Source organism: Dendronephthya gigantea, unplaced genomic scaffold, assembly GCF_004324835.1.
Source record: "Dendronephthya gigantea isolate DGI-Jeju-01 unplaced genomic scaffold, DenGig_1.0 000271F, whole genome shotgun sequence".
Lineage (NCBI taxonomy): Eukaryota > Metazoa > Cnidaria > Anthozoa > Malacalcyonacea > Nephtheidae > Dendronephthya > Dendronephthya gigantea.
The window spans coordinates 81,630-105,125 of record NW_021163281.1 but is presented as its reverse complement, the minus strand read 5'-3'; the positions used below and the strand labels follow the sequence as shown (position 1 = coordinate 105,125).

The following is a 23,496-nucleotide window of genomic DNA, read 5'->3' as shown; positions in this document are numbered from 1 at the left end:
GAAGATTAAAGACAAATTCAACCTCTATTACTCAACAATAGCTCAAAATTTAACTATATAGACAAGTTAAAAGCGTTAATGGGTGCATGACTGAATGAGTAATGTCGATTACTTGTAATTTCTTAATATTTGACATCTAATCTTAGACCCCGTTTACACTAGAACGAAAGTTTCCGGATTTGTAAAATTATCCGGATTCATTGTTACACATGTATCGAATTCGTCAGGGGCCGGTTGTATCAAGCCCGTTTAGCTTAAACGGTGGTTAAGTTCAAAATAGAAAGCAAGTCTATCGTTTTATTCAACAAGCAAAACTAAATGCTTTTAACCACAATACAAAGATACTGTTTACCACTACATATTCAGTGCATAATATTCAAGTTGACTCATTCAAGAGAGATGAAAAGTGTTATTTAATTTTGACTTATCCACCGCGTTTAAGCTAAACAAGCTTAATACAACTAGTTGTAAGCGGATTTGTCCGTTTACACTCGCATTACTTGTTCTTGGAAAATTGTTTGGTCGTCATATTGAATTTCTTCGGATTCGTCGTGCAAAGCGTTTACACAAGATTATATTTTCGGGATTCAAATGTTTCTGGATACGAAGTTTCCACAAACTTTTACGGATTCAAAGTTTCCGGATACGGCTTAATAAAAACCGAGTACATTTTCTATCGGATTCGTTGCTGCGAGTGTAAACAGCAACATGAATCCGGTACTAAAACATTCCGCTTTCGTGATGAATCCGGAAACTTTCGTTCTAGTGTAAACGGGGTCTAAGAAATGCATGCTGCAAATATGGAAAATTTTTATGGTGAACCGATGAAAAAAATGGGAAAAAGTCTTAGCATGTTACACAAATATTAGTGAACACTTATCACTATATGATGAAAGGGTATAAATATATGTATAGCATGTATGCTTTAATAAAGTGGATCTACTTTTTCTCTTTCTCTGGAAGGTGCACGGGGTCTTTAGATCGCTTGGTCGGTGGCGACAACAGCAGCTACGCGTATAGTGACCTGAATTTATACACCTAACACAGCTGCTATCTATACAATATAAATGTATAACGTTTTGTTGGTGAATTTCTTTAGATTTCGTTAATCGTTGTTTAGATCTCCGAAGAGATTGTTTTGATCTCCGAAGAGATTGATTATTTACCTCATGACGATAAGTTTCCATGTTCAGAAAAACTTGGATAAAAAAACACAGAACATAATTTTTTGGAAGCCAAAATTTCAATAATGAGTCACACGACTCACGAGTATATGACTATATGTTTATATTTTCTGCATGCTTTATGTTGTGATGTGAGCGCGTTATAAACTAATCGCTGAATGGTTATGTGTTAACATACGATACGTTTGCCATGACAATATATCTGCGTTTCGCAGATACAAAAACAGGTGAACGGAATGAATGTATTTTCCAATTTTCCCGTATTTGTTGTGATGACGTCATGAGGCGCCTCGACAAAACTGGTTTCTGATTGGTTATTTTTTTTATTTAAATCAGCAGGTTGTCGTCGCTTCCTTAGAAACGTCGTTTGTTGACTTATATTCACAATAGACAACGCCGGGCTAGAATTTTCTGTGAATTTGGCTATATTTTAGAATTTGTCTTATAGAAAGAAATTTTTAATTAAGCTAAGAATATTAGCTAATGCTCGGTGTGTTGAAATGATGGAATTTGTGAAACCATTCCTTCTTGAGGTTACGGAAGAATTGTTGTACAACATTGTTTTCAATCATCGTTTGCAGTCAATTGATTATTCTTCCTTATACAAAATATTTAACGAAAAAACTGGCCATGCACCGATGAAATTTTTTGGCTTTGGTAATGTAAGTGAACAAGAATGGCCAGATTTTCTCAAGAATGTTCCGGGTCTTAAACACATTCCAGGACAGCATCCTAAGGTACGCCTTACATACAGTGTAGATGGAGAAAGGGAAACTGTTTACCGCCATAATAATAAAACGTATATAACTGTGGGAAGTATTATGGAAACCATAGCAACATATCGCGAAAGGTTTCTTGTTATGTCCTGCAAGATGATGAAAGATATTTTCCCTGACTTGAATCGCTGCAAAGACAAAATGGGCAATACCCCTCTTCACCTCGTCTCCTCACTACCAGGCCATTATGTACAAAATGACAATACCGTGCCATTGGTAAAATATTTGATACAGGCTGGCATAGAACCGATGATGTTGAACAGTAATCACAGAAATTTTCTTCACACAATTTCTTGGAGTTTTGTAGAAGAGGACACGGGGGATATTGTGAAATGGGTGTCCGAAAACGAATACTTCTATTACTTAATTTGTACCATAAATTCCACCAGATATGTGCAGGAACGCTATGCAATATTACAAACGCTTAACGGATTAAAAGATCTCGGATTAACACAAAAACAATTGCTTTTCTTGGTTAGTACCAAAGATAGTTTGGGTAATACTGTAATGCATGAATGGGCACACCTAATGTCTATACTAAATGTTGAAAGCGACTTTCAACTCACAAGCTTCTTTTTGGACATATTATGTTGTTTCGGTACCCAAACTGATTTTCTCCATGAAGATATCGACGGACGTACCGCACTTCATTATGCTTTCCATCCCAAAGTGTTCAAGATTTTTCTCCCGAAAGAAGACTCGTCAGAAGTTTCTCTCGAAAGCCTGCGAAATCGCTGCGGAATAACTAATCACGCTGGAGCGACACCGGTTTTAACGATGCTGCAGAATTTGGCTGTGTTAGCATTTAAAAAAACGTCTGCGTTTGCGGAAATGAGAAGTCTCTTCAGTTGCAGTAACGGTGATTATGAATGGATGAAGCACATAAAGAAAGTATCAACGAAAGAGGCTACACATATGTTTCAGCAATTTATTAACTTAGTGCGTGATAACAAAGATGTCCAAGACGCGCTTCGCATTCCAGATGAGAACGGTAATTACCCTATCAATGTAGTATTAATTACCATTCGGGTAGCATCCTATAGTTTAGAACAGCCGTTCAACATTACTCTAAGCTATTCGAGACTGCGAGAATGTTTGATGCGATTGGTAACAGTGATCTTACGTTATGCGAATACCATGAAACTAAAGAACAACAAAGGTCAAAATGCTCTTCATGTGCTCCTTGGTGATTCAAACAATGAAAGAGTACTTTACGAAAAGGACATTCTGAAATGCATGGAAATACTTTTTCGGAATAATGTAGATGTGAATGCAATTGATTCGAAGGGAAATACTCCTCTTTGTGCAGCAAAAAAGTATCGGCATAGTGAAGGCAACAAAAAAATTGCTGAGAAGGTTATCAATTGGGGCGCAATCGAGAATGATGAGCGAAAATTACGATCATGTCCTAGAAGACATCAAGACAAAGCGCAACATTTAGTTGACAACACAACTGGAGTGACCATCGTAGGGAAATATCGTTATGGTAGTCAGGATCCAATTGGCTCTGGTGAATTCAGCAAGGTCTTTGTTGCTGTTAGAGATGAATTCACGACTGAATCTGGTACGATTAATTGTAGTGCCATCGCGTTGAAAAGACTGGAGAAGGCAAGGCTTAACGGAGACCAGTTCCAACGCGAAATCAAAAACCTTATTTCTTTGTCTGAAGGATGCGAGAAAATCATCAGATACTACCACAATTTTGCCGATAATTTCTACCATTATATTGCTCTTGCTCTTATGGACGGCGACCTCAATGAGTTCATTTTAAATGACAGTGTCAGACATGTTGTGAAAAATGACCGAGCGATACAATTGCGAGTTATGAAAGATATCATAACTGGTTTGGCATATCTTCATGACAATGATTACATTCATCGAGATCTAAACCCTGCAAATGTCTTATATGCAACCGAACCAACTTTGCATTTCAAAATCGCCGACCTTGGATTTACTAGGAACATGTCGTCACTCGCAATAAATTCAGAACGAGGTAAAGGTTAGTCTACGCATAGACGGAATATGGCGGAAATACCGTCTATGTAACAGCGCCAAATTCCGTGTTCTATAATTATTTATCCCCAGAATCTGGGGGACGCTGTGTGATTGGCTACATATTTAATTACGAAGCCTAATTGGTTACTCACGATCAACAAAGCTTTGATTGGTTTAGAGTGGAATAATAAAAATATTTTTCGTGGGAGTCAACAACAAATGGCAAGCTGTTACTGCTATTTGCAATTAAAATTCAAACGCGTCGTGCGCCGAATTTTTATCGCTGTTTGCTAGCAGCCAACGTGACGTTCACCCCTACTCAACGTTAAGTTCTGCCCTGATCAACTTTATGTTCTGATTCAATATACACGATGATTTGAGTGACAGTTTAAAAAATATTTCAACCGTCAACTCATTAGAACTGGCTAATCAAAACATACGCATTTTATTGTTGGCTAATTTTATTCAGTATTCAGTATTGGTTGGTGTGATACCCGGATATGGACTTTACCGACCTAACGTTTGTAGATGTAGATGTAGATGTAAACACTCTACTGGCGAAAGTGTGCAGTGAATCTTATATAAATGTAGGAATATACAACATCTTACGTTGATAATCACTCGTGAATCGTTGCGTTGACAATAGCCCCAACGTAACGTTGAGTGTGGGTGAACGTAACGTTTAGTAGAGGTTAAAGTAACGTTGACTGCTAATAAACAACGGTAAAAATTCGGCTCGCGGCGCGTTTGATTTCAAATAGCAGTAAGCTCAAACACAAAGTCTTCTTTGCTCCGTCCTTGAACTAGGTATTTGTCCTTCGCTCTCCCGATAATCTCTTTACAAAGGATACACTCGTGAGTACTCGACATTGGCATTTACATTGCAAATTGTTAATGAAGATCAAAAAGACAATAAGGTTTTTGTTGCAGACTCAAAGGAAGATCGACGAACATGTGAATTGTGAAATTTGATCATAAATGTTTCGTGCATAAAATGCGAAAATTAATTACTAATTTCAATTTACGTCACATTTTGCATAAATTACAGTACACGAAATTTGGCTCTGATACGCAGACCCTCTTTTTCCCCGCCTTTCTATTTCGGGCATGGGTCTGCGGCGCAGGCTAGGTAAAGGTAGGCAATGTTGGATGGCGCCAGAACTACTAGTTAGTAGGCAAGCACCTATCCAACATACCAAGCAATCAGATATCTTTTCCTTAGGATTGGTCCTATACTATCTTTATACATTGGGTGGTCATCCTTTTGAGGTTGTACAGAATGAACAGCCTGACGAACTTGCGTCTAATTGTTATGACCGTATGCAAGATACATTCAAAAGACATGGGGTTTCCCATCCTGAATGCACCAGTTTCTTCTTGGGCCTTTTATATGAAGATCCTAACACACGTTCAAGAGTGAACAACCTCATCGAGAAACCATTTTTTTGGAGCGATAGAAAAAAAATCGAATTTCTCAAAGTGATTGGTAACCAAGATGAAGTCGCCTTGCCATACCACTATTACAATTCATGTCTAGTGCAAGATTTGCGGAATACAAGCATAGGCCATCACGTTAAGCATCATGGCTACCCTTGGGATGGGTGGAGTAGAGAAATACAAGTTATTTATAAAGAAGTAACTCAAGCTCATCCGGATAAAAAGTATAAAACAAACGATATAATTTATCTGTTACGATTCCTCAGAAATGCATACGCCCACAAGCGTGAGAGGACCCCAAAGGTACAGGGTCATCTCGATGGCAACATTTTCCTGAAAACGTACCCTTCTCTAGCTCTGGATGTTTTTAACGTGATTCAAAATCTGGGTCTCCGTAGAAAACGTCGCGATATAAATGATGTTCTGGATGTGTACCAATAATGAGACGACTTTGATGCTACCAAAAATTACGTCGCAGAAAAAGTATTGAGAACTGCATTTATACTACCTGCAACTCGTGGTTTCCTTATAATTTATAAAGAGACACTCTAAATCTACCTGGTTTGGAATCTATTGTAAAGGGAACTGCTCATCTGAAGGTTTTTTGAAACTAAACGATTTGCTGGTGTTCGTGTGTATCCCATAGAGTAGTGAGAAGCGGTTTGTTTTTGTACAAGTGAATGCGCTTCACGTAAATACGCCCAGGACGAGTTTACGGGGTAGCAACTTGCACAGAACCCGAAATATATTTAAATCTTTGCCCCGAAATGCTACTGTGTGGCTTAATTCATTGTAATTCCACCGTGCACAAATGATGGATACCATAATACACTCAATAACGATGTTTGACACAAATTAAATTTTCATGATTGAAAAATATGTTTATTCGTATTCCATATAATAGAATCCAGGGAGGTCTTCATAGACCTTTTTTATGAGTCAGTCAAACGCGGAAGGCCTTATGTTACAAAAAGTTTGATTGGCTCGTCTCAGCATCGCGGAGCCAATCACACTTCGTGTAACATCATCAAACGAAGTTTGTTCACCAATCAATATTAACCATGAATTCGAATACTCGAGCGTCTGTTTAGTCCACGAAAGCAATTTAAATCGCGCGAGGGCTCCACGCAAAGCAATATGGTGGACAAATTCAAGCAATGGTGCAGAAATGAACTTTCAAAATTGCTTAGCACGGATGTTGGACGCGAATTTTCGGAGTAAGTACCTTGCAAAATAAAACTTACAGCAATCTTCCATAACATAGTTATGTTTTCTGAGAATATTCACCGCTTTCTGTCAGATACTTGTTCTCGATTGAGAGCAAACCAGATGTGGAAGAGTATTTGTTTCAATTGCTGGATAAAGATGACGTGAAAGTGCAGCAATTCGTGAAACAACTGCTCCTCAATTGGCATATCTTAGGGAAGAAAAAACAAAACGAAAAACGAATTGATAAGGTTGGTTGTGGTGCTTGTACAGATCTAGAATGGGTTATTTAGAATTTAGATGAACTGCCCAGTGCCCAAATCTATGTTTCTCAATCAATGGCGGCCTCTCCTTTTGAGGTGAGAAAGTTCGAATGATCTAAAATTGTCATGTTCTTCCTTGGCAGCCAAAGAAGAATGGCTCTCAATATTCTGGATCTGGTAATGAAATACAGAAGCAAACAGTTGTGACGAAAGGGGAGCAATCTCCAGTGAAGAAGAAATCATCACATTTTATCTCGCTCTACAGTGATGAAGGACAAGCAAGAAGCAGCGTGCGTTTGCCAGGACGGCATCCATGTGAATGTTTGGGGCAGAAACATAGTCTGGTTAATAACTGTCTACAGTGCGGAAGAATTGTCTGTGAACAAGAAGGTTCTGGTATGTATGCTTCCATGCTTTTAAAATCAACTGTTCTTCCTAGAAGTCCAGTAAAGATAACCTCTTATTTATCCCATTCTACTGCAGGAGGAAACCTAAACTAAACTAAACTAACTTTATTTATACTAGATAGCTCTATCAGTTCTAAACTGTTTTTCCTAGAGATCCAGTAAGGATCATCTCTTATTGATCCAGTCTTACTACAGCAGGAAACCTAAACTAAACTAACTTTATTTATACTGGATAGCTCTATCAGTTCTAAACTGTTCTTCCTAGAGATCCAGTAAGGATCATCTCTTATTGATCCAGTGTTACTACTTACTACAGGAGGAAATCTAAACTAAACGAACTTTATTTATACTGGATAGCTCTATCAGTTCTAAACTTTTCTTCCTAGAGGTCCAGTAAGGATTATCTCCTATTGATCCAGTGTTACTACAGGAGGATACCTAAACTAAATTAACTTTATTTATACTGGATAGTTATATTAGTTCTAAACTGTTCTTCCTGTAGGTCCAGTAAGGATCATTTCTGGTCACCTCTTATGATGTTCTGGTTTCCCTAGGTCCATGTTATTTTTGTGGTGAGGTGGTTTGCACAGCTGAAGAAAGGGAAGTACTGGCAAAGAATTCCAAACGGGGTCAAAAGCTGAAAGAAAAGTTGTTGGAAAGCTGGAATGCAAAAGCAAGTGAAGATGTAAGGATTTGAACCATAATGATTCATATTTGCAGATTTTTGTTTCATGGTTGGTTTTTTCAATGTGGATATTCTTAGGAGGAGTTAAAACGTCGTAAAGCAACTGAACTCAAAGACAGATTACTGGAATATGATAGGACAAGGTAATAAACAAAACATCACTTGTTTGTGGTATCACCGACTTTCAAGGGGCTTACAGTTGCTTCTGTGCATCAGTTCTGCTCATAACAATGCATAGTTAATGTCTTTCAAAACTGCTCAAATTTCAGATTCTTTGTATATCTCTGAACATAAATTCTCTCTCATATTTATATAGAAGTACCCGGGTATTGTGAACTAAAAGCATGTCAAATATCTGACTGAAAGTTCTTGATCTTTTAGGAAATATACGGTTTCAAAATGTAAACAAAACCTTTGTTTACATTATGGACTGTACCATAGGAATCCCAATAAATATTTTTGAAATTATAAAATTTAGTCCAGTTGCGTTGTGAGTTCAACTACCAGGTACATTATGCTTCGCGATCACTAACGTCACTGAACTCACAACGCAACTGGACTAACGTTTATTATACCTATGACTGCACAACTTTGATAACGCAATATTTTACTCAGTCTAAAGTGGACGGTTTTCCAAACGTTGTTCTCTGGATTCGTATCTAGTGTTCGTCGTACGAAGGTCATCGACGACGAGTCCGATTATTTTGCGTCGGATTCAAAATGGCTAAGCAAGAAAGAGCGCAAAATTTTGAAAGAAAAGGAGGACAAGTTACAAAAACTGAAGCACGGTTCGAGACGAGACAAGAAGGTTACGTTAGATTTTGCCGGCAGGAAAATTATCGAAGAGAAACCGACGGAGGAAATAAACGGTGAGCGGGCATTTGTACGGCGGGGATACGTGTAAATTGCGCGTTTTGCGGCGGTTTGAAATGCAGCGCAATCATATAGCGATGTGAAAATTTCTGGAGAATACAACAAAGAGGGGGAGGTGAACTTTTTTGAAATATTACCGGGGGGTGGCTTGAGAGAGGTAGGTTAGTTTGGAAGCCGATCCTAAAAAAATTTTGTGAAAATTAGAGAAGCTTCTTTTGATGGTTCTTTCTACACAACATTAGATTTGTCAATAATAAAGACATTCTTGGGTTTCTTCCAGAATTATACAAGTCTGCGGAAGAGTTTCACGATTCGAGCCTTGCCAACAATCACGGATCAAATCATCCAAAATACGTCGCTGAACCACCTCTGGTAAGGACAACGTTTTTACGAAATTATTGTAATATTTAGTCAACCGTGTTTGTTCATGGTTTCTGTGTACTTTTGTAATGTACATCAACCAAGCTTCAAGCATACATATAGTAGGCTCCATATGCTTTGTGGGGGCTGGGGATAGGCCATGTTATCGAGGCCTACCCCTTTACCTTCTGTTTTATCAATTTCTTCTCGACGCCACTAATGAGCTGTTAAAAAGAATCCTCGTCTATTTCCGCAGTATGTTGAAGATGACCCGCCATTGTCTGGGAGAAAAGAAAAAGCAAAAAAAACGAAGGTTAAAGAATCGTCACGAAATGCTCTTCGAATACAGGACAAAGAATTGTTGGAAATGACCGATGAAGGTGAACTATTGTTTGATAATCTCCTTGCTAAGATGTCTGGGGTCTGGACTTTTTTCTTTGATTTCCTTCATCAATGATGTTTCCACAACTAGTCACCAACTTTGATTTTTCCTCTCTGTTCAATATCCTGGAGACAACATGTGGTTATTTTCTTTATTTTTGCAGGAAAGTGCCTGAGCATGCACCAACCGTGGGCTTCTCTACTGGTCTGCGGAATCAAAAAGTACGTATTGACCATTGTCTTCACCGAAGTTATGTGAAATGCAGTTGTGCACAGATAATCAACTTTGCCACGAGCAGATAGTTCCAGCTGTAGTTTAAATTTATATGTATGTAAGCACGAACAGCGAATTTCAAAACCACAATTCGAAAGGCTATCTTAGAATATGTGAAACAGTCTGAAAAGTTTGCTACCTCTACACCTTTCATTTTGTCAAATGTTTGCAAAAGCAACCCTTTCAATCTTGTTTACACACAGGGCAGAGGGTCGCAGTTGGTACACGACTCACCGAGGTAGACTGTGGATCGCTGCAACGGCAAAACAGCCCAATCAAGAGGAAATCAAACAGATGGAAGCATTTTATAAAGCCCTAGGTGAGCATCGAGTTTGCCAATGCATGATTACGACTCGTATTCCACATTCATATTTGTCCATTTCCTCCAGGAGAAAAGTCTCGTTTCCCGGAGTTTTACCCTTCTGCATGTCTCCTGGGCTGTATTGATGTGGTGGAGTGCCTGACTCAACAAGAATATAACGAACAGGTAGAAATGGTTCAATATACAACAATACAGTAACGCATTATGTCATGTTATGTTTGATCTAAGTCTTTCGTTAAATTGTAAATGTATTTTTATCGTCAGTTTCCCGACGGAGAGGAATCCTCGTCCGCATTTGTTTTCATTCCTGAAAATCCGCGCGAACTTGTTGTCAAATTTCCTGTGAAAGGCCAGCACAAAATATGTAAGTTCTTAAACTTTTTATTATTAAAATTTGTTATTATGGCTCCAACCGGACCTCCAGGAAGAACAGTTTAAAACTAATAGAGCTATCCAGTATAAATAAAGTTAGTTTAGTTTAGGTTTCCTTCTGTAGTAACACTGGATCAAAAAGAGATGATCCTCACTGGACCTCTAGGAAGAACAGTTTAGAACTGATAGAGCTATCCAGTATAAATAAAGTTAGTTTAGTTTAGGTTTCCTCCTGTAGTAACACTGGATCAATAAGAGATGATCCTTACTGGACCTCTAGGAAGAACAGTTTAGAACTGATAGAGCTATCCAGTATAAATAAAGTTAGTTTAGTTTAGGTTTCCTCCTGTAGTAACACTGGATCAATAAGAGATGATCCTTACTGGACCTCTAGGAAGAACAGTTTAGAACTGATAGAGCTATCCAGTATAAATAAAGTTACTTTAGTTTAGGTTTCCTCCTGTAGTTACACTGGATCAATAAGAGATGATAGAGCTTATTCAGTTTAACTGATAAGGAAAGGTCAGTGTAGACCAGAAGGTCAGTGAGAGAATTAGATAATTGAGTGTCATGTGATCATTTAGGGAAACTGGACAAACATATTCATCAGGCCGCCCGGAAGGGGATTACGTGACCGCAACGAACTATTATCATAAAGGGTTATTGATAAATGATAAAAGATTAGTTATTACAAATTGAAATTTTGTATCAGGTTTATTAAAATATCTGACTTGATTGACTTCAGAACTTTTTATATTCTTCAACGTTAGTTGTGATTGTTAAAAAAATTTAGTGACGCACATGCGCGCGATGATGACGCGCGTGCGCAATTGCAGCCATGCTATGATGACGTCACAATCAGAACAAATCATTTAATAGCAAGATGTCGTTTTTTAAAAAAGTATAACACGAAATCTAGAGGTAACACGAATGTCTGAGCGATTCGCAACACAGAAACAATGAGATTTCGTTGCCCTTGTTGCCGGCGCCAAATTATGCCGTTGGAGGAAAGCTTCGAACAAGACCCGGAGACGGGAACCGCTTATCCTGAAAACACCAGCCAGTTCATCTCGATTGCCGTGGGTCGCGGGAATACGGACGAGACGACGGCAGAAATGCAGGAGGTTATAATCGATGATGGCGAAAGGTTTTCTGTGAAAGATGAAACGTTCTCTGAGATCTCAGGTTAGTTCTGTAACTTCTTTGTTCAACTTAGAGAAAAATTTATAAGGATCGAGAATACATCAATCGAAGTAACGATTACTGATCTAGCACTTACAAAACCTCAAACTAACTACCGCAAACGGATTCTTAGTGGTGCAGTACTGTAGAGTATAATCTTTCTCAGGCAGGCGAAAAAGGCATTTTCTCTTAATCGATTTTAGCACAGCGTCCCATTATGCCAGGACGTAAAATTTGAGTTAATAGAGTCTGTGTTTGAAAGAAATACACGCCCCATCTGAAAATCAACAATATTGTAAAAAATATGTTGCGTATGGCTAGCGACGTAGCGTCGATAAATAAATCTGTAAGCAACTAATTCTGCCTGTCCTAAAACTAGCACCTAGAATCGAAACGGGTTTGCAAACATGCCGAACGGAATGTGAGTTGAATTCTGCGTTCGTAGCAATCGTTACGAGTTTCTGCCTTTAATTAAAACTGCCCTCTTAATTAAAACACCGTATAAAAGATAACGAGGAAAGTGAAATACCTAATTCCATATACATACATACATAGCAAAGCTATTTTTTGGGATTAATTCGGATTCCAAAAGAGAGTCAGTTAGCCCGCAAAATACTGCAGAACAATTAAATCGCGCCTGCATATTAGGACCGCAAAAAACCTGTATATTACAAAATTACTTCGACGGGAAACTGGGACTTGAACTAACGCTAAGTGATATAAGATTCGGGTTGAAGCAATCTTGAAGTGTTTTGACTACTTCGAAATTCTTGCACTGTTCGTCTGAAAGGTACATTCTTTAATACTTTTATAGCTCTTGTATTTTAAAAAGTACAGAGGAATAAACTAGGTTGACATAGACCCGTCGCCGACAGCACTTCATGCTTGGTATTACTTAAACCAGATGCTTTAAAATCGCAAAGTTTTCCGGCAACGTCAAAGCGCTTAAAAAAGTTTTGATAAAGCAGTCAAATGCAATGGTTTGTGCAAAGCGGTTTTGTGGGTAGCCGCTGTACATGATCCGGTTATTGCCGTGACCTTTACAATATAACGAGTGTATAGGCTTTTAACTAAATGTTAGTTGGATAAAAGCAGATCGGTGAAACTTTTAGTCTGAGAAATTGACTGAGTTGGTAAAGTCGCCTGTTCTGATGGACTTCCCTTGCGAAGATCTCGAAGATGCGCACTCCATGTCTATTTTTAGCTCAGTGGACCTCGTCATAGTGCATTTTTGACACTGCGAAAACAAAGTGAAACGCTATTTTTACGTTCGTAGTCCGTAGAATGAACTTGTCTTACGTCAGACTGTTGTGTCTGTGTACTGCGGTTGAACAATTTCAATCAGTTATGACGTTATTATTTAATCACGAGTTATTAATGTATTTGAAAACTTTGAGGTTTGCATTAAAAGCCGCATTCGCTAAATTTTGAGAGTCCGTAAATATTCAAAATGTATTCCACAAGTTCCCATCAAATGTGGCATAACAACTGCCTAAAATAGACAAAAACACTTCTCGACGTTTTGACTTAAGAGCGTTCGCTGGTATTTAGTCATATACGGACTATTCTGAGTTTCATCGAAAAAGGCCTTTGACGGTGTTTTGGTCGACTCTTGGCAGTTGTTATAAAACGTTTGATGGGAATTGTTTGAAGACGCTGCTACGCCGCATCGAATTCCATAGGATTCGTCACCTGAACAGGTTATTCTCGTTATATTTGTGTCTTTATTCAATGATAGCACATACTGGCATTCTTCCTTCGGCCTTGCAACTGCTGATTCTGTCATGGCTACAGCCTATGGACAACAAGGCGAACACGAAGCTTTTTGGAAGCGCCAAGGCTGTGAAACGCGAGCAGACGAGACACAAAGCCGCTGGTTGGATCATCCATCCTTGCAGTGCGTTTAGGTAGGTCAATGATTGCCCGCATGATCCTGATTGGTCAACTGTGGCCGTATTGGCCAATCAGAATCATGTTTTGTTCCCGAGCTACGTCATAACGCAGACTTCTTATAAAGGTCTATACTCACAGGTTAAAACTTACTTTCATATTATTTGTTTTCAGATTATATTGGAATATGTTAATGATGTTATTACTCGTTGTCAATATGTATGCGTTACCGGTCGCAATCACCTTTTTTACCGACGCTTTACCGTTGTCTTGGATAATCCTTAATATCCTGTCAGATGTATTCTTTATGACTGACCTTATCATTAACTTTCGAACTGGAATTATGGTGACCGACATGAGCTATAAGTTCATTTTGGAACCAAAGAAGATTGCTGTGAGGTATAAATAAGTAAATTTGTATTTCTTAATTTGGTTGGGTTTGTATTTGTCTTGCTTCACTTTTCCTCTCCCACCTCACTTCACCTCGTACACCTTCCCAAACCTTTACTTTACCCTACCTCACCTCACCAAGACTAATCCCATCCTACCCCATCTAATCTCACTTCACCTCACCCCTCGTCTTCTCTATTTTACCTCGCTTTACCTCATTCCTCACCCCACCTCATGCGTCATACTTTAACTAACCACGTGAACCATATCTAACCTAACCTCACGCACCATACTTTACCTCACCTCACCTCACCTCACCAGGCTCACCTCACGTCACCTCACCTCACCTCACCTCACCTCACCTCACCTCACCTCACCTCACCTCACCAGGCTCACCTCACCTCACCTCACCTCACCCCACCTCACCTCACCTCACCTCACCTCACCTCACCTCACCTCACCTCACCTCACCTCACCTCACCTCATCTCACCTCATGCACCCAACTTTCCCTCACCACAGTCTTCATCTCACCTCATGCACCCAACTTTACCTCACCACAGTCTTCACCTCACCTTATGCACCCTACTTTACCTCACCAAAGTTTTACCCTTCCCTTACCAAAGTTTTCACCCCACCTCATGCACCATACCACACCTTAGCCCTCACCCCATGCTCCCTACACCTAACCTCACCTCACCTCAGCTTACCTCACTGCCTTACTTTTCAGATATCTTCGAACGTGGTTTTTGGTCGATCTTATCTCCTCCTTACCGCTGGACTACATCATCTCTGCCATCACTCGTCATAAAGACTCCGAGTTAGTCGGAGCATCGCGGGCTCTCAGAGTGCTAAGACTTGCTAAACTTTTGAGCCTGCTGCGTTTATTGCGGGTTTCCAGGCTTGTACGTTACGTAAGCCAGTATGAAGTGGTAAGTCTGTTGAACTATGTCATTCCTTAAGGCTGTTTTCCACTTACGCGTTTTTCACACGCACGTACACGCACGTAAAAGTCTAAATCCTTGTACATGTCACCTTTGAAAAAACTAAGTGAATAAATCGAAGGAAATTAGTTTTCTGCATATTTTAGTATGCATTAGTTGACCTGAATGTTAAATAATAAAAATTAAAAGCATTTAACATTTTCCGTACGTGTACCTGCGTATAAAAAACGCGTAAGTGGAAAGCAGCCTTTAGGCACATGGTCACGAGTTGTGAAACTCCTGCACCATTTTAGACTTGATAACACACTGCCAGACTTAGTTCAGAGTTATATAGAAATACGTTTCTTTCGCAGATTTTTAATTGGACAAAATCGTTTATAAAATTCATCAATCTCATCGCCGTGATGTCGTTAGTAACCCACTGGAATGCATGTCTACAGTACCTCGTACCATCCTTGACTGATTTCGATAGCAGTTCCTGGGTTGAGATTCATCATCTCCAAGTAAGTGCGTTCATTATTGTCTAAATAATCAGAAGAGTCAGATGTTTGCAAAAACCGGTATGGTGAGAAATATGATGCACCACTCTCGTCTGCCAGTGGCCAGTTGTGAAAAAGCTGGATTTCGCCATCTATTAGATAGTGGCTTTTTAATTCCATCCAAAACTACCCACAATACGGTGAAACTTAGATTAAACCTCAGTATTATCAAAGTAGAGCTTCGTTTCGTTAATTGTTGGCGCCATATCTTTAGTTTCATTGGTTTCAAGAACTTACATCGGTTGAAAAAAAGCTATCTGGAGGCAATAAGTTAATATTTCATCTTTGCTTCGCATTTTAGAACGAGCAATGGTCCACGAAGTACATTTGGTCCTTGTTCAAAGCCATGTCTCATATGTTGTGCATTGGTTATGGTCGCTTTCCTCCGCAAAATATTCAAGAGGTTGTTGTCACCTGCTTCAGCATGGCCACTGGAGCGACCTGTTATGGGATATTCATTGCTTACTGTATCTCCACCATCCAACAGACTGACTCATCACGCAGGCAGTACTATGAGAGGGTAGGCAATTTGAAATTGTCTTCCTGTCCCAAGCACTGCTTGTTTTCTCTAGGAAGAACAGTTTAGAATTGATAGAGCTATCCAGTATAAATAAAGTTAGTTTAGTTTAGGTTTCCTCCTGTAGTAACACTGGATTAATAAGAGATAATTCTTACTGGACCGCTGTGAAAAGTAGTTTAATTCTGATGGAATAGTTCCGTACACATTAATTAATAAATGAATTAGTCAAAAGGGTATTAGGTAATTTTGTCTTTTAACTTTTTAGGTTCAACAAATTGCGGAGTACATGTCTTATCGCAAATTACCCACGACGATACGAGAAAAAGTTTTGAAGTATTTTGATCATCGCTACAAGGGAAAGTTCTTCGACGAACGGGCGATATTGGGAGAAGTTTCTTCACCACTGAGAAATGTAAGGCCCGCTTTTAGCTTAGCAAATTTGCTTGCGCGCATGGAACTGACCGACCTGTTCATAGAATGGAACTGTGCAACGTATTGCCACCACCTTCCATCATCTCCATCCCGTATCACCCCCACATCCTATTACCTTTAGTTCATATCACCTCACCTCCCTTTCACCTTCTCTTATCACCCTCACCTCTTATTACCTTCACTTCATATCACCTAACCTCTCCTCCACCTTCCCTCCACCTCTCTTTCACCTTCCCTCCACCTCCCTTCCACCTCCCCTCCACCTCCCTTCCACCTCCCCCCCACCTCCCCTCCACCTCCCCTCCACCTCCCCTCCACCTCCACCTCCCCTCACCTCCACCTCCCCTCCACCTCCCCTCCACCTCCCCTCCACCTCCCCTCCACCTCCCCTCCACCTCCCCTCTACCTCCCCTCCACCTCCCCACAACCTCTATCACCGCACCTCAAAACACTCCTACCTTTCTTCCCATATTAAATTTGATCAATTCTTGTTAAAACTAATGGCATTTTCTTTCTCACCTCTAGGAGATAATCAGTCACAACTGCAGTGATCTCGTAAGTGCTGTGCCGTTCTTTAGTGAGGCGGATCCAGTCTTCGTCTCCGCCATTATAACGAAGCTACGTTTCGAAGTATTTCTTGAAGGGGACATAATCATACGGGAGGGAACTATAGGGACGGAGATGTACTTTTTGCGGGAAGGCAGTGTTGAAATAAGAACAAACGACGACCTCCAAAATGTCCTGAATGATGGCTCGTATTTCGGAGGTAGGATCCTTAATTTTCGTTTTTTAGGTAATAATTTCTATTTTCTATAATTACATGGTTATGTTCTTAAGTAATACAACATTAGGAGCAGGTTTTTCCTCACAAAATGATCAGATTATGCCTTGATTTGGTTACTTCCATATTTCAAAAATATTTGGATTGGTTGGATTGCAGAAAAACAAATGCGATGAAAAATTTCCAAACGGAAAACACAACCCAAAGTCAACATTTTGAAGCCTAAAATATTGGTTCAGAGATGGCTAAAAGAGATGGCTAACTATGAACAGTCAATCGATGCTAAATATTTGAGGCGAATGAACAATTCGCTTCAATGTGCTTTTGTTTATCATCGGCATTCATCGCGTCTTCAATCATTTTTGTCTAGAAATTTGTCTCCTCACAAACGCTCGACGGATTGCGAGTGTCATAGCCACATCCACCTGCGACACTTTCGTTCTCAGCACGAGTGACTTCCACGAAGTGTTAGAAGACTTCCCGGAGATGCGGGAGAAAATGGAAAAGGTGGCCGAGGAACGCCTGAACTTTATCAAAAGGCAGCGCAATCGCCGTGCGTCGATGCATCGCAAAAAAGAGCCTGCGATATCACCCAGTAGATGCGGCTCGCAGTCGGCAAAAAAAGAGCTAGAGTCGGTCATAGATAGAACGGGCGTAGTAATGTAATAAGTTAAGAACTATTAAAAATGTCCAAACCTTTCTTAAAGGCAAGCATTTTATATGCTGTAGTTTGCCATATATTGATTAAGGCTTACTGCTTACAGACTTTCAGACATTCGATAATCGATATGCAGCTTTTCCATTTCAAAAGAAACGCTTGCCAATATCACACACAAAAGTAACAAGTTTTACTTTCGATTTTACTATTGTGTTTTCAGGTACAAATTGAAAGACGCCAATTAAATAAATGTTTCAAATATTTGGCGGTTTTGCAAACGATCGTATTAAATTACACTGCATTTGCTTTTTGCCAACAATTTCGGAAAAAAAATTCCAAAAGTTACGAGAAAGCGTTTCGAGGGAACACCGGAGAATTTTTTTCGCCAGCTCTTTGTTTGTTTTGAAAATAATTTATTTAAATTTCCAGTACCTGTCGAATTAATCAGGTTTCGTCACTTATCGAAATATTTATTCATGAGCATATTTATAAACAAAATATGTGATATTTGGTAACGAGGATTAGCCAGCGAACGAGAATGGCGTCTTTGGTAGTGTTGTGCTTATTCTTAACTTTATTTGGTCGACTTTATGCTGGTAAGTTTTGTGAAGTTTGTAGTTGTGTCATACCTTTTTCCTGAGTTTGAAGTCCGCTTGTTTAACTCAGCATATTTGCTACGAACCACAAGAGATCGAATTCCCAAACGTAGAGGATACAAATGCTGTGGCGAATATAAATAACACTCAAAGTGTATTGTACTTGCTATGAAACTGTACTATATTGATAGCCAGTTTAATGTTCTATTTCTAGCGAGAATTCTGAGAGTTTTAGAACACTTTTTAGCTCTCAATAACGACATTATATTGTGCTTATTTGTCGCATAGGCTTGGCTTTGTATATAGTTGACATTTTAATAAACGAAATATAAGCAATTTCCTCGTTCGAGTAAAAGAATTTCTGCATGTGGATAGCTTTTAAACGTTGAAATTTGTCTCAAGATATCCCAATGCTGTATGTGATCAATTCTATATCAATTTTACCGCGAGAACACTATGCATTTGATTCCAACTGAGAAACTACATTCCAACTGACAGTGTTACAAAATTGACGCGGAATAATAATAATATCTCCCGTTTCTTTCAATGGCAAAGTTAGTTCAGCCAACAACGACTGCGGGTCGTTGATATTCTTTCAAAATGACACCACAATCTGTGATGTAAACTACAAAATAACCTGGTATGCTACGACTTCGCATTCGTTTAATTCTGTCGTGAGTGTATAAAAACATTTCCGGCGATAAAGTTGCTTTAAACGTTTAAAGTAATATTTCAAGACTTTCGTTCTTAGCCTTAGGAATTTTGGCCGGCAGCTGTGAAGCAGAGCAACTTCATTACTTAACGTTTTCTATTGTCAAAATAATAACTTAGATCAGTTGATAAAAGTACGTAGTCGTAGTTTAAAACGTTCATTATTTCTATTTAATATGGTCAGTCACCGCTTGTGGCATTATAGCATGCCTCTCTAAGCTATTAACCCCGTAATTATACTTTAACGTCAGAGTCACCGATATTGGCTTACTAATTATTTCAACAACAGTGCCAACGGCCCGTTGGCGTTGCTCACGGGAAAATCTCGTGTGTTATCGACAAATTTTGATGGCAGCAGTCAAATTTGTGAAGTTGTTGCATGTCTAACTCCCGGACTGATAGGTTACTACGACGATTGTAAGTCGCAGAAGAGAATATGTTGATATGGATTAAATTAGGACAAGAAGTCGGGAACTAAATTAGTATAAGGTTACAACTATTGTCTGGAAATATTGTTAGATGATTCTAAAGAGCTGCTTTTCATTCGTATTTTTCGGCTATAAATGATTCAATCCTCTTTAGAAAATTTACTATAGCGAATATATCTATTCTGTTTATTCTATTGCAATATAAACTTCGAGTGGCCGAAATTCTGCAAGTCTTATTACTTTTGTTCTATATTTTTATAACATTTTTTTTATATGTTATTGATTTCCAGGTCGTTTTCTCTCTCAGTCGCTGAAGTTTAATGCGTACGGAGTGCCAGAAGGAGACGATTTCAAGTTCACGTGCTCAGTCACACACGAAGACAAAAGACCAGAAATACAATGGTATTTTGTGAACACCATAACGTCGACGAGGAAAAACCTCACGGGCTTCAAAAACAGTGGAAAAGGTGAGAATCCTTTGCAGTTTAATGTGGATAATAAAATTGAAAGACTTGTCAAGCAATATTGAGCAATATTTTATTCCAAGCAATGCGATTATCTGATTTCGAGTTGATCCCAATTGGTTCCAAGGCCTCACATAAATCTAATCAGAGACTTTCCCTGGCCTGTTTTGATTCAGTCTTCTGATTAAACTTATTGTTTTTATCCTCTCTATTCCTCTGGTCTAATCATCTCTGATCTCCTAACTCCATTCCAATTCAATCCAATCCATTGAAATCCCCACTAGATTAGAAATGGATCACGATTGGATTCTGAATGAACCATCATATGATTCTGATTAGGTCTTAGATTAGGTTTATGATTAATTAATGTTAACCCGAACCCCTAATCTATCAAAATCCAGACTTAATCTCAAGTATAAACTCAAGTATTTAGAATTCACTGAACTGATGTTATTACCAACGTATTCCTGTTCAGATAAAACAGCCACAGTGGATTATTATAAAACCAATGCCATACTTGAGGACAGCGGGGACTATCATTGCTTTGCGAAGGTCGGTGAGGAAGAATACGAACAGAAAGCCATCGGTGTTATCCCCATATATGTTTTCAAAAGTAAGTAGAGTTCCACTAACATTTAAACTTTAAAGGCCCGTTTACACTTGCAATCTTATACGTGCGATTTTCTTCTTTTGAAAGATGTGAACGAGTGAATTAGTTACGAATGTTCAAATTGAAGCTCGTACACATCAAAGCATTCGTAACTAATAACTCGTTCACATCTATCAAAAGAAGAAAATTGCAGCAAAAATCGCAAGAGTAAACGAGCCTTAACACTTGTATTCAAAAAGCTCACACACGCTAGCTCATTGCATGTGACTTAGAAACTCTATTATTATTTATCAATGTCAAAGGCCTTTCTTAGGGGCTGTTGACATGAGCCCGGTTACCCGAGATTCAACGAAGCTTGAGATGATTCTGAGGTATTGAAATGAGCAGATAACATGATCCTGGCAGTCATATAATCACTATAACAATAGCATGTGCTTGTTTGGTATCATAAAGACTTATTTCAATACCTCAAAGTCCTCTCACGCTTCGTTGAATCTCGGGTAACCGGGCTCATGTAAACAGCGCCTAAATTAGTAGAAAGACAGACTAGAAACGAACTAAAGGAATCATCGGGCTAAGACGAATATATCAATATGCACCCCCCCCCCCAATTAAGCTTCTAGCGCCGGCCCTGGATGGATGCAGAGTAAAATATTACCCTTGAGTCAAGGCTAGTTTCCACTCGGCAAAAATCTTCTTTGGATTGGAACGGACAGAAAAATTTCCTTTGTCGGTGAGTTCTCAGGCGGCATTTATACAAAAGAACCTTTCCTGTCCTGTTCGAACCAAAGGAGAATTTTCCTGAGTGGAAACTAGCCTTCACGCTCACCCTCTCAGTCCCCGCGTACGTACCCAAGGCACGTTTTCTTCAATGACAAACACTGATGTACTTTGATGGTTTTCAGAGGAAGATAAACCAATAGTGAGGACACGAAGGGATAGAGCGAAAGACGGCAAGTGGATCCTTACCTGTGAGGTGTATCCCAAAGGTAGCGGTTTCCTCTCCTGGCATTACGACGGCCGACGAGTTACAAAAGAGGAGAAAAATAAGTTCGATGTAGAAATTATGGTCGACAAACTAAAATACGAGACTTCAACAAAGGGTGAATACAAATGTCGAGGAAATTGTTCATTAGGAGGATACAGATATTATTTAAGTTCATCGTATATCACAGGTATGGGATTGGGAAAATACATGGTCAAAAATTGATCAGGTTATCGCATTAGGAGTGAATCATTTTGTGCTGCACCCCATGAACAAGTATTGTTAAGTTGAACCTTCTTGAACCATCAATGAGTTGCAAGAAGTTAAAACAGTACAAGAGTTCAACAACCATTGTTAAAAGTACTGCATGTTAATATTCGCCGGAAAATGGCAAATATACGACCATGGTCATATTCGCCGGAAAATGGCAAATATACGACCATGGTCATATTCGCCGGAAAATGGCAAATATACGACCATGGTCATATTCGCCGGAAAATGGCAAATATACGACCATAGTCATATATTCGCCGGAAAATGGCAATATACGACCATGGTCATATATTCGCCGGAAAATGGCAAATACGACCATGGTCATATTCGCCGGAAAATGGCAAATACGACCATGGTCATATATTCGCCGGAAAATGGTAAATATACGACCATGGTCATATTCGCCGGAAATTGGCAAATATACGACCATGGTCATATTCGCCGGAGAATGGCAAATACGACCATGGTCATGTTCACAGGGTGCAGTTCAACATTGTTCACTCCTGTTTTTAACAACTTAGTGGAATTGCGTTGCATGTTGCAAGAAAACCTGCCTGCAAAATAGTCCTAACTAGAAAGTGGTGATTTTAAAATGCGGAAATCGTGGATGCGTTCTGGGGGACATGTTTTGACTCTCTACGACCCGATTTTTCGCATTTTGGGGGACATTATTTACATCTCGGCAATGCGAGATTTGTTCCGAGAATACCATTAATACATTCTTGATGGTTGTACTGGGGGAAGAGAATCTGTCAATATGGGGGGGGGAATCTGTTAATATGGTGGGGGGTGTTGTCGAAGGAGGTGCTGGTGGCGTTCCTCCCTAGTTATGTAGTTAAAAACGCGTGCCTTCGGGAAACGCTTTCAAGAGAACCTTGCATGCTTTTGTGAGGTGGATTCCTCTGACGGTACTAAGGTATGTTTTATTGCTTCGTATTTAGCGGCGTCTGGTTGGTCCTACACAACAACACAAACGACATTCTTTACAACGATTTTGTTCTGTTTTGCCGCCATCTTAAACCTTGGATAACAAAAACAACATTTCTTGGAGAAAGGTTTGGATGTGTTTGCAACAGTGTGGAACGGTATTTTTATTCGTATTTCGATATTTGTAGAAGTAGGATTTCGGATTTTCGCATTCTTCGCATGCAAACGAGTTTTTTCTTCACTACGCTTAATTTTATTACGGTTGTAATATATTTCCAAACGGCTTAAGAAATTGAACGGGTAGTTAGCAAATCGATAGCTCGTAAATGGCTTTTTTTAAAAAAACAGTCGCATCAAACGAATATATAATAACGCAACGCTAGGCAAGTGAAAGTTCAAATTACGAAAAAGTGTTTTTGCATGGTAAAAGTTTCAGATATATTCAATGTATGACAGTTCATAAAAGCTGCTGGTAACCACGACTATATAGGTTAAATATGATAATACCCATTCTCGCCTAAAAAAATATGTTAACGTAATAACCCGTGTGCTTTTATTAAATCTTTTTTCCCAATACAAACAAGATATACAGGGTGTCCCAAAAAAAACGCAACCACTTAAATATGCAAGAAT

The 23,496-nt window shown here is 39.2% G+C and overlaps 3 protein-coding genes across 3 annotated transcripts; all 3 read left to right on the top strand.

The window, feature by feature from the left end:
* Positions 1–6,529: 6,529 nt before the first annotated feature.
* On the top strand, positions 6,530–11,207 carry LOC114541173 (activating signal cointegrator 1-like). Its single transcript, XM_028561160.1, has 13 exons — positions 6,530–6,609; positions 6,693–6,849; positions 7,005–7,257; positions 7,823–7,953; positions 8,032–8,096; positions 8,617–8,822; positions 9,107–9,198; positions 9,443–9,566; positions 9,732–9,789; positions 10,045–10,160; positions 10,231–10,328; positions 10,428–10,527; positions 11,120–11,207. The coding sequence occupies exons 1-13, from the start codon at positions 6,530–6,532 to the stop codon at positions 11,167–11,169; spliced, it is 1,530 nt and encodes a 509-aa protein (XP_028416961.1). The 3' UTR covers positions 11,170–11,207.
* Positions 11,208–11,530: 323 nt separating this feature from the next.
* Positions 11,531–17,877, top strand: LOC114541172 (potassium/sodium hyperpolarization-activated cyclic nucleotide-gated channel 2-like). The gene is made up of 9 exons (XM_028561158.1): positions 11,531–11,720; positions 13,456–13,624; positions 13,782–14,006; positions 14,726–14,945; positions 15,293–15,442; positions 15,780–15,998; positions 16,264–16,410; positions 16,956–17,196; positions 17,582–17,877. The coding sequence occupies exons 1-9, from the start codon at positions 11,531–11,533 to the stop codon at positions 17,875–17,877; spliced, it is 1,857 nt and encodes a 618-aa protein (XP_028416959.1).
* A 484-nt stretch (positions 17,878–18,361) lies between these two features.
* LOC114541166 lies at positions 18,362–23,485 on the top strand. Its single transcript, XM_028561154.1, has 5 exons — positions 18,362–18,465; positions 19,895–20,071; positions 20,544–20,681; positions 21,584–21,853; positions 22,878–23,485. Exons 1-5 carry the CDS (start codon positions 18,408–18,410, stop codon positions 22,964–22,966), a joined length of 732 nt encoding a protein of 243 aa, XP_028416955.1. The 5' UTR covers positions 18,362–18,407; the 3' UTR covers positions 22,967–23,485.
* The last annotated feature ends 11 nt before the right edge of the window (positions 23,486–23,496 follow it).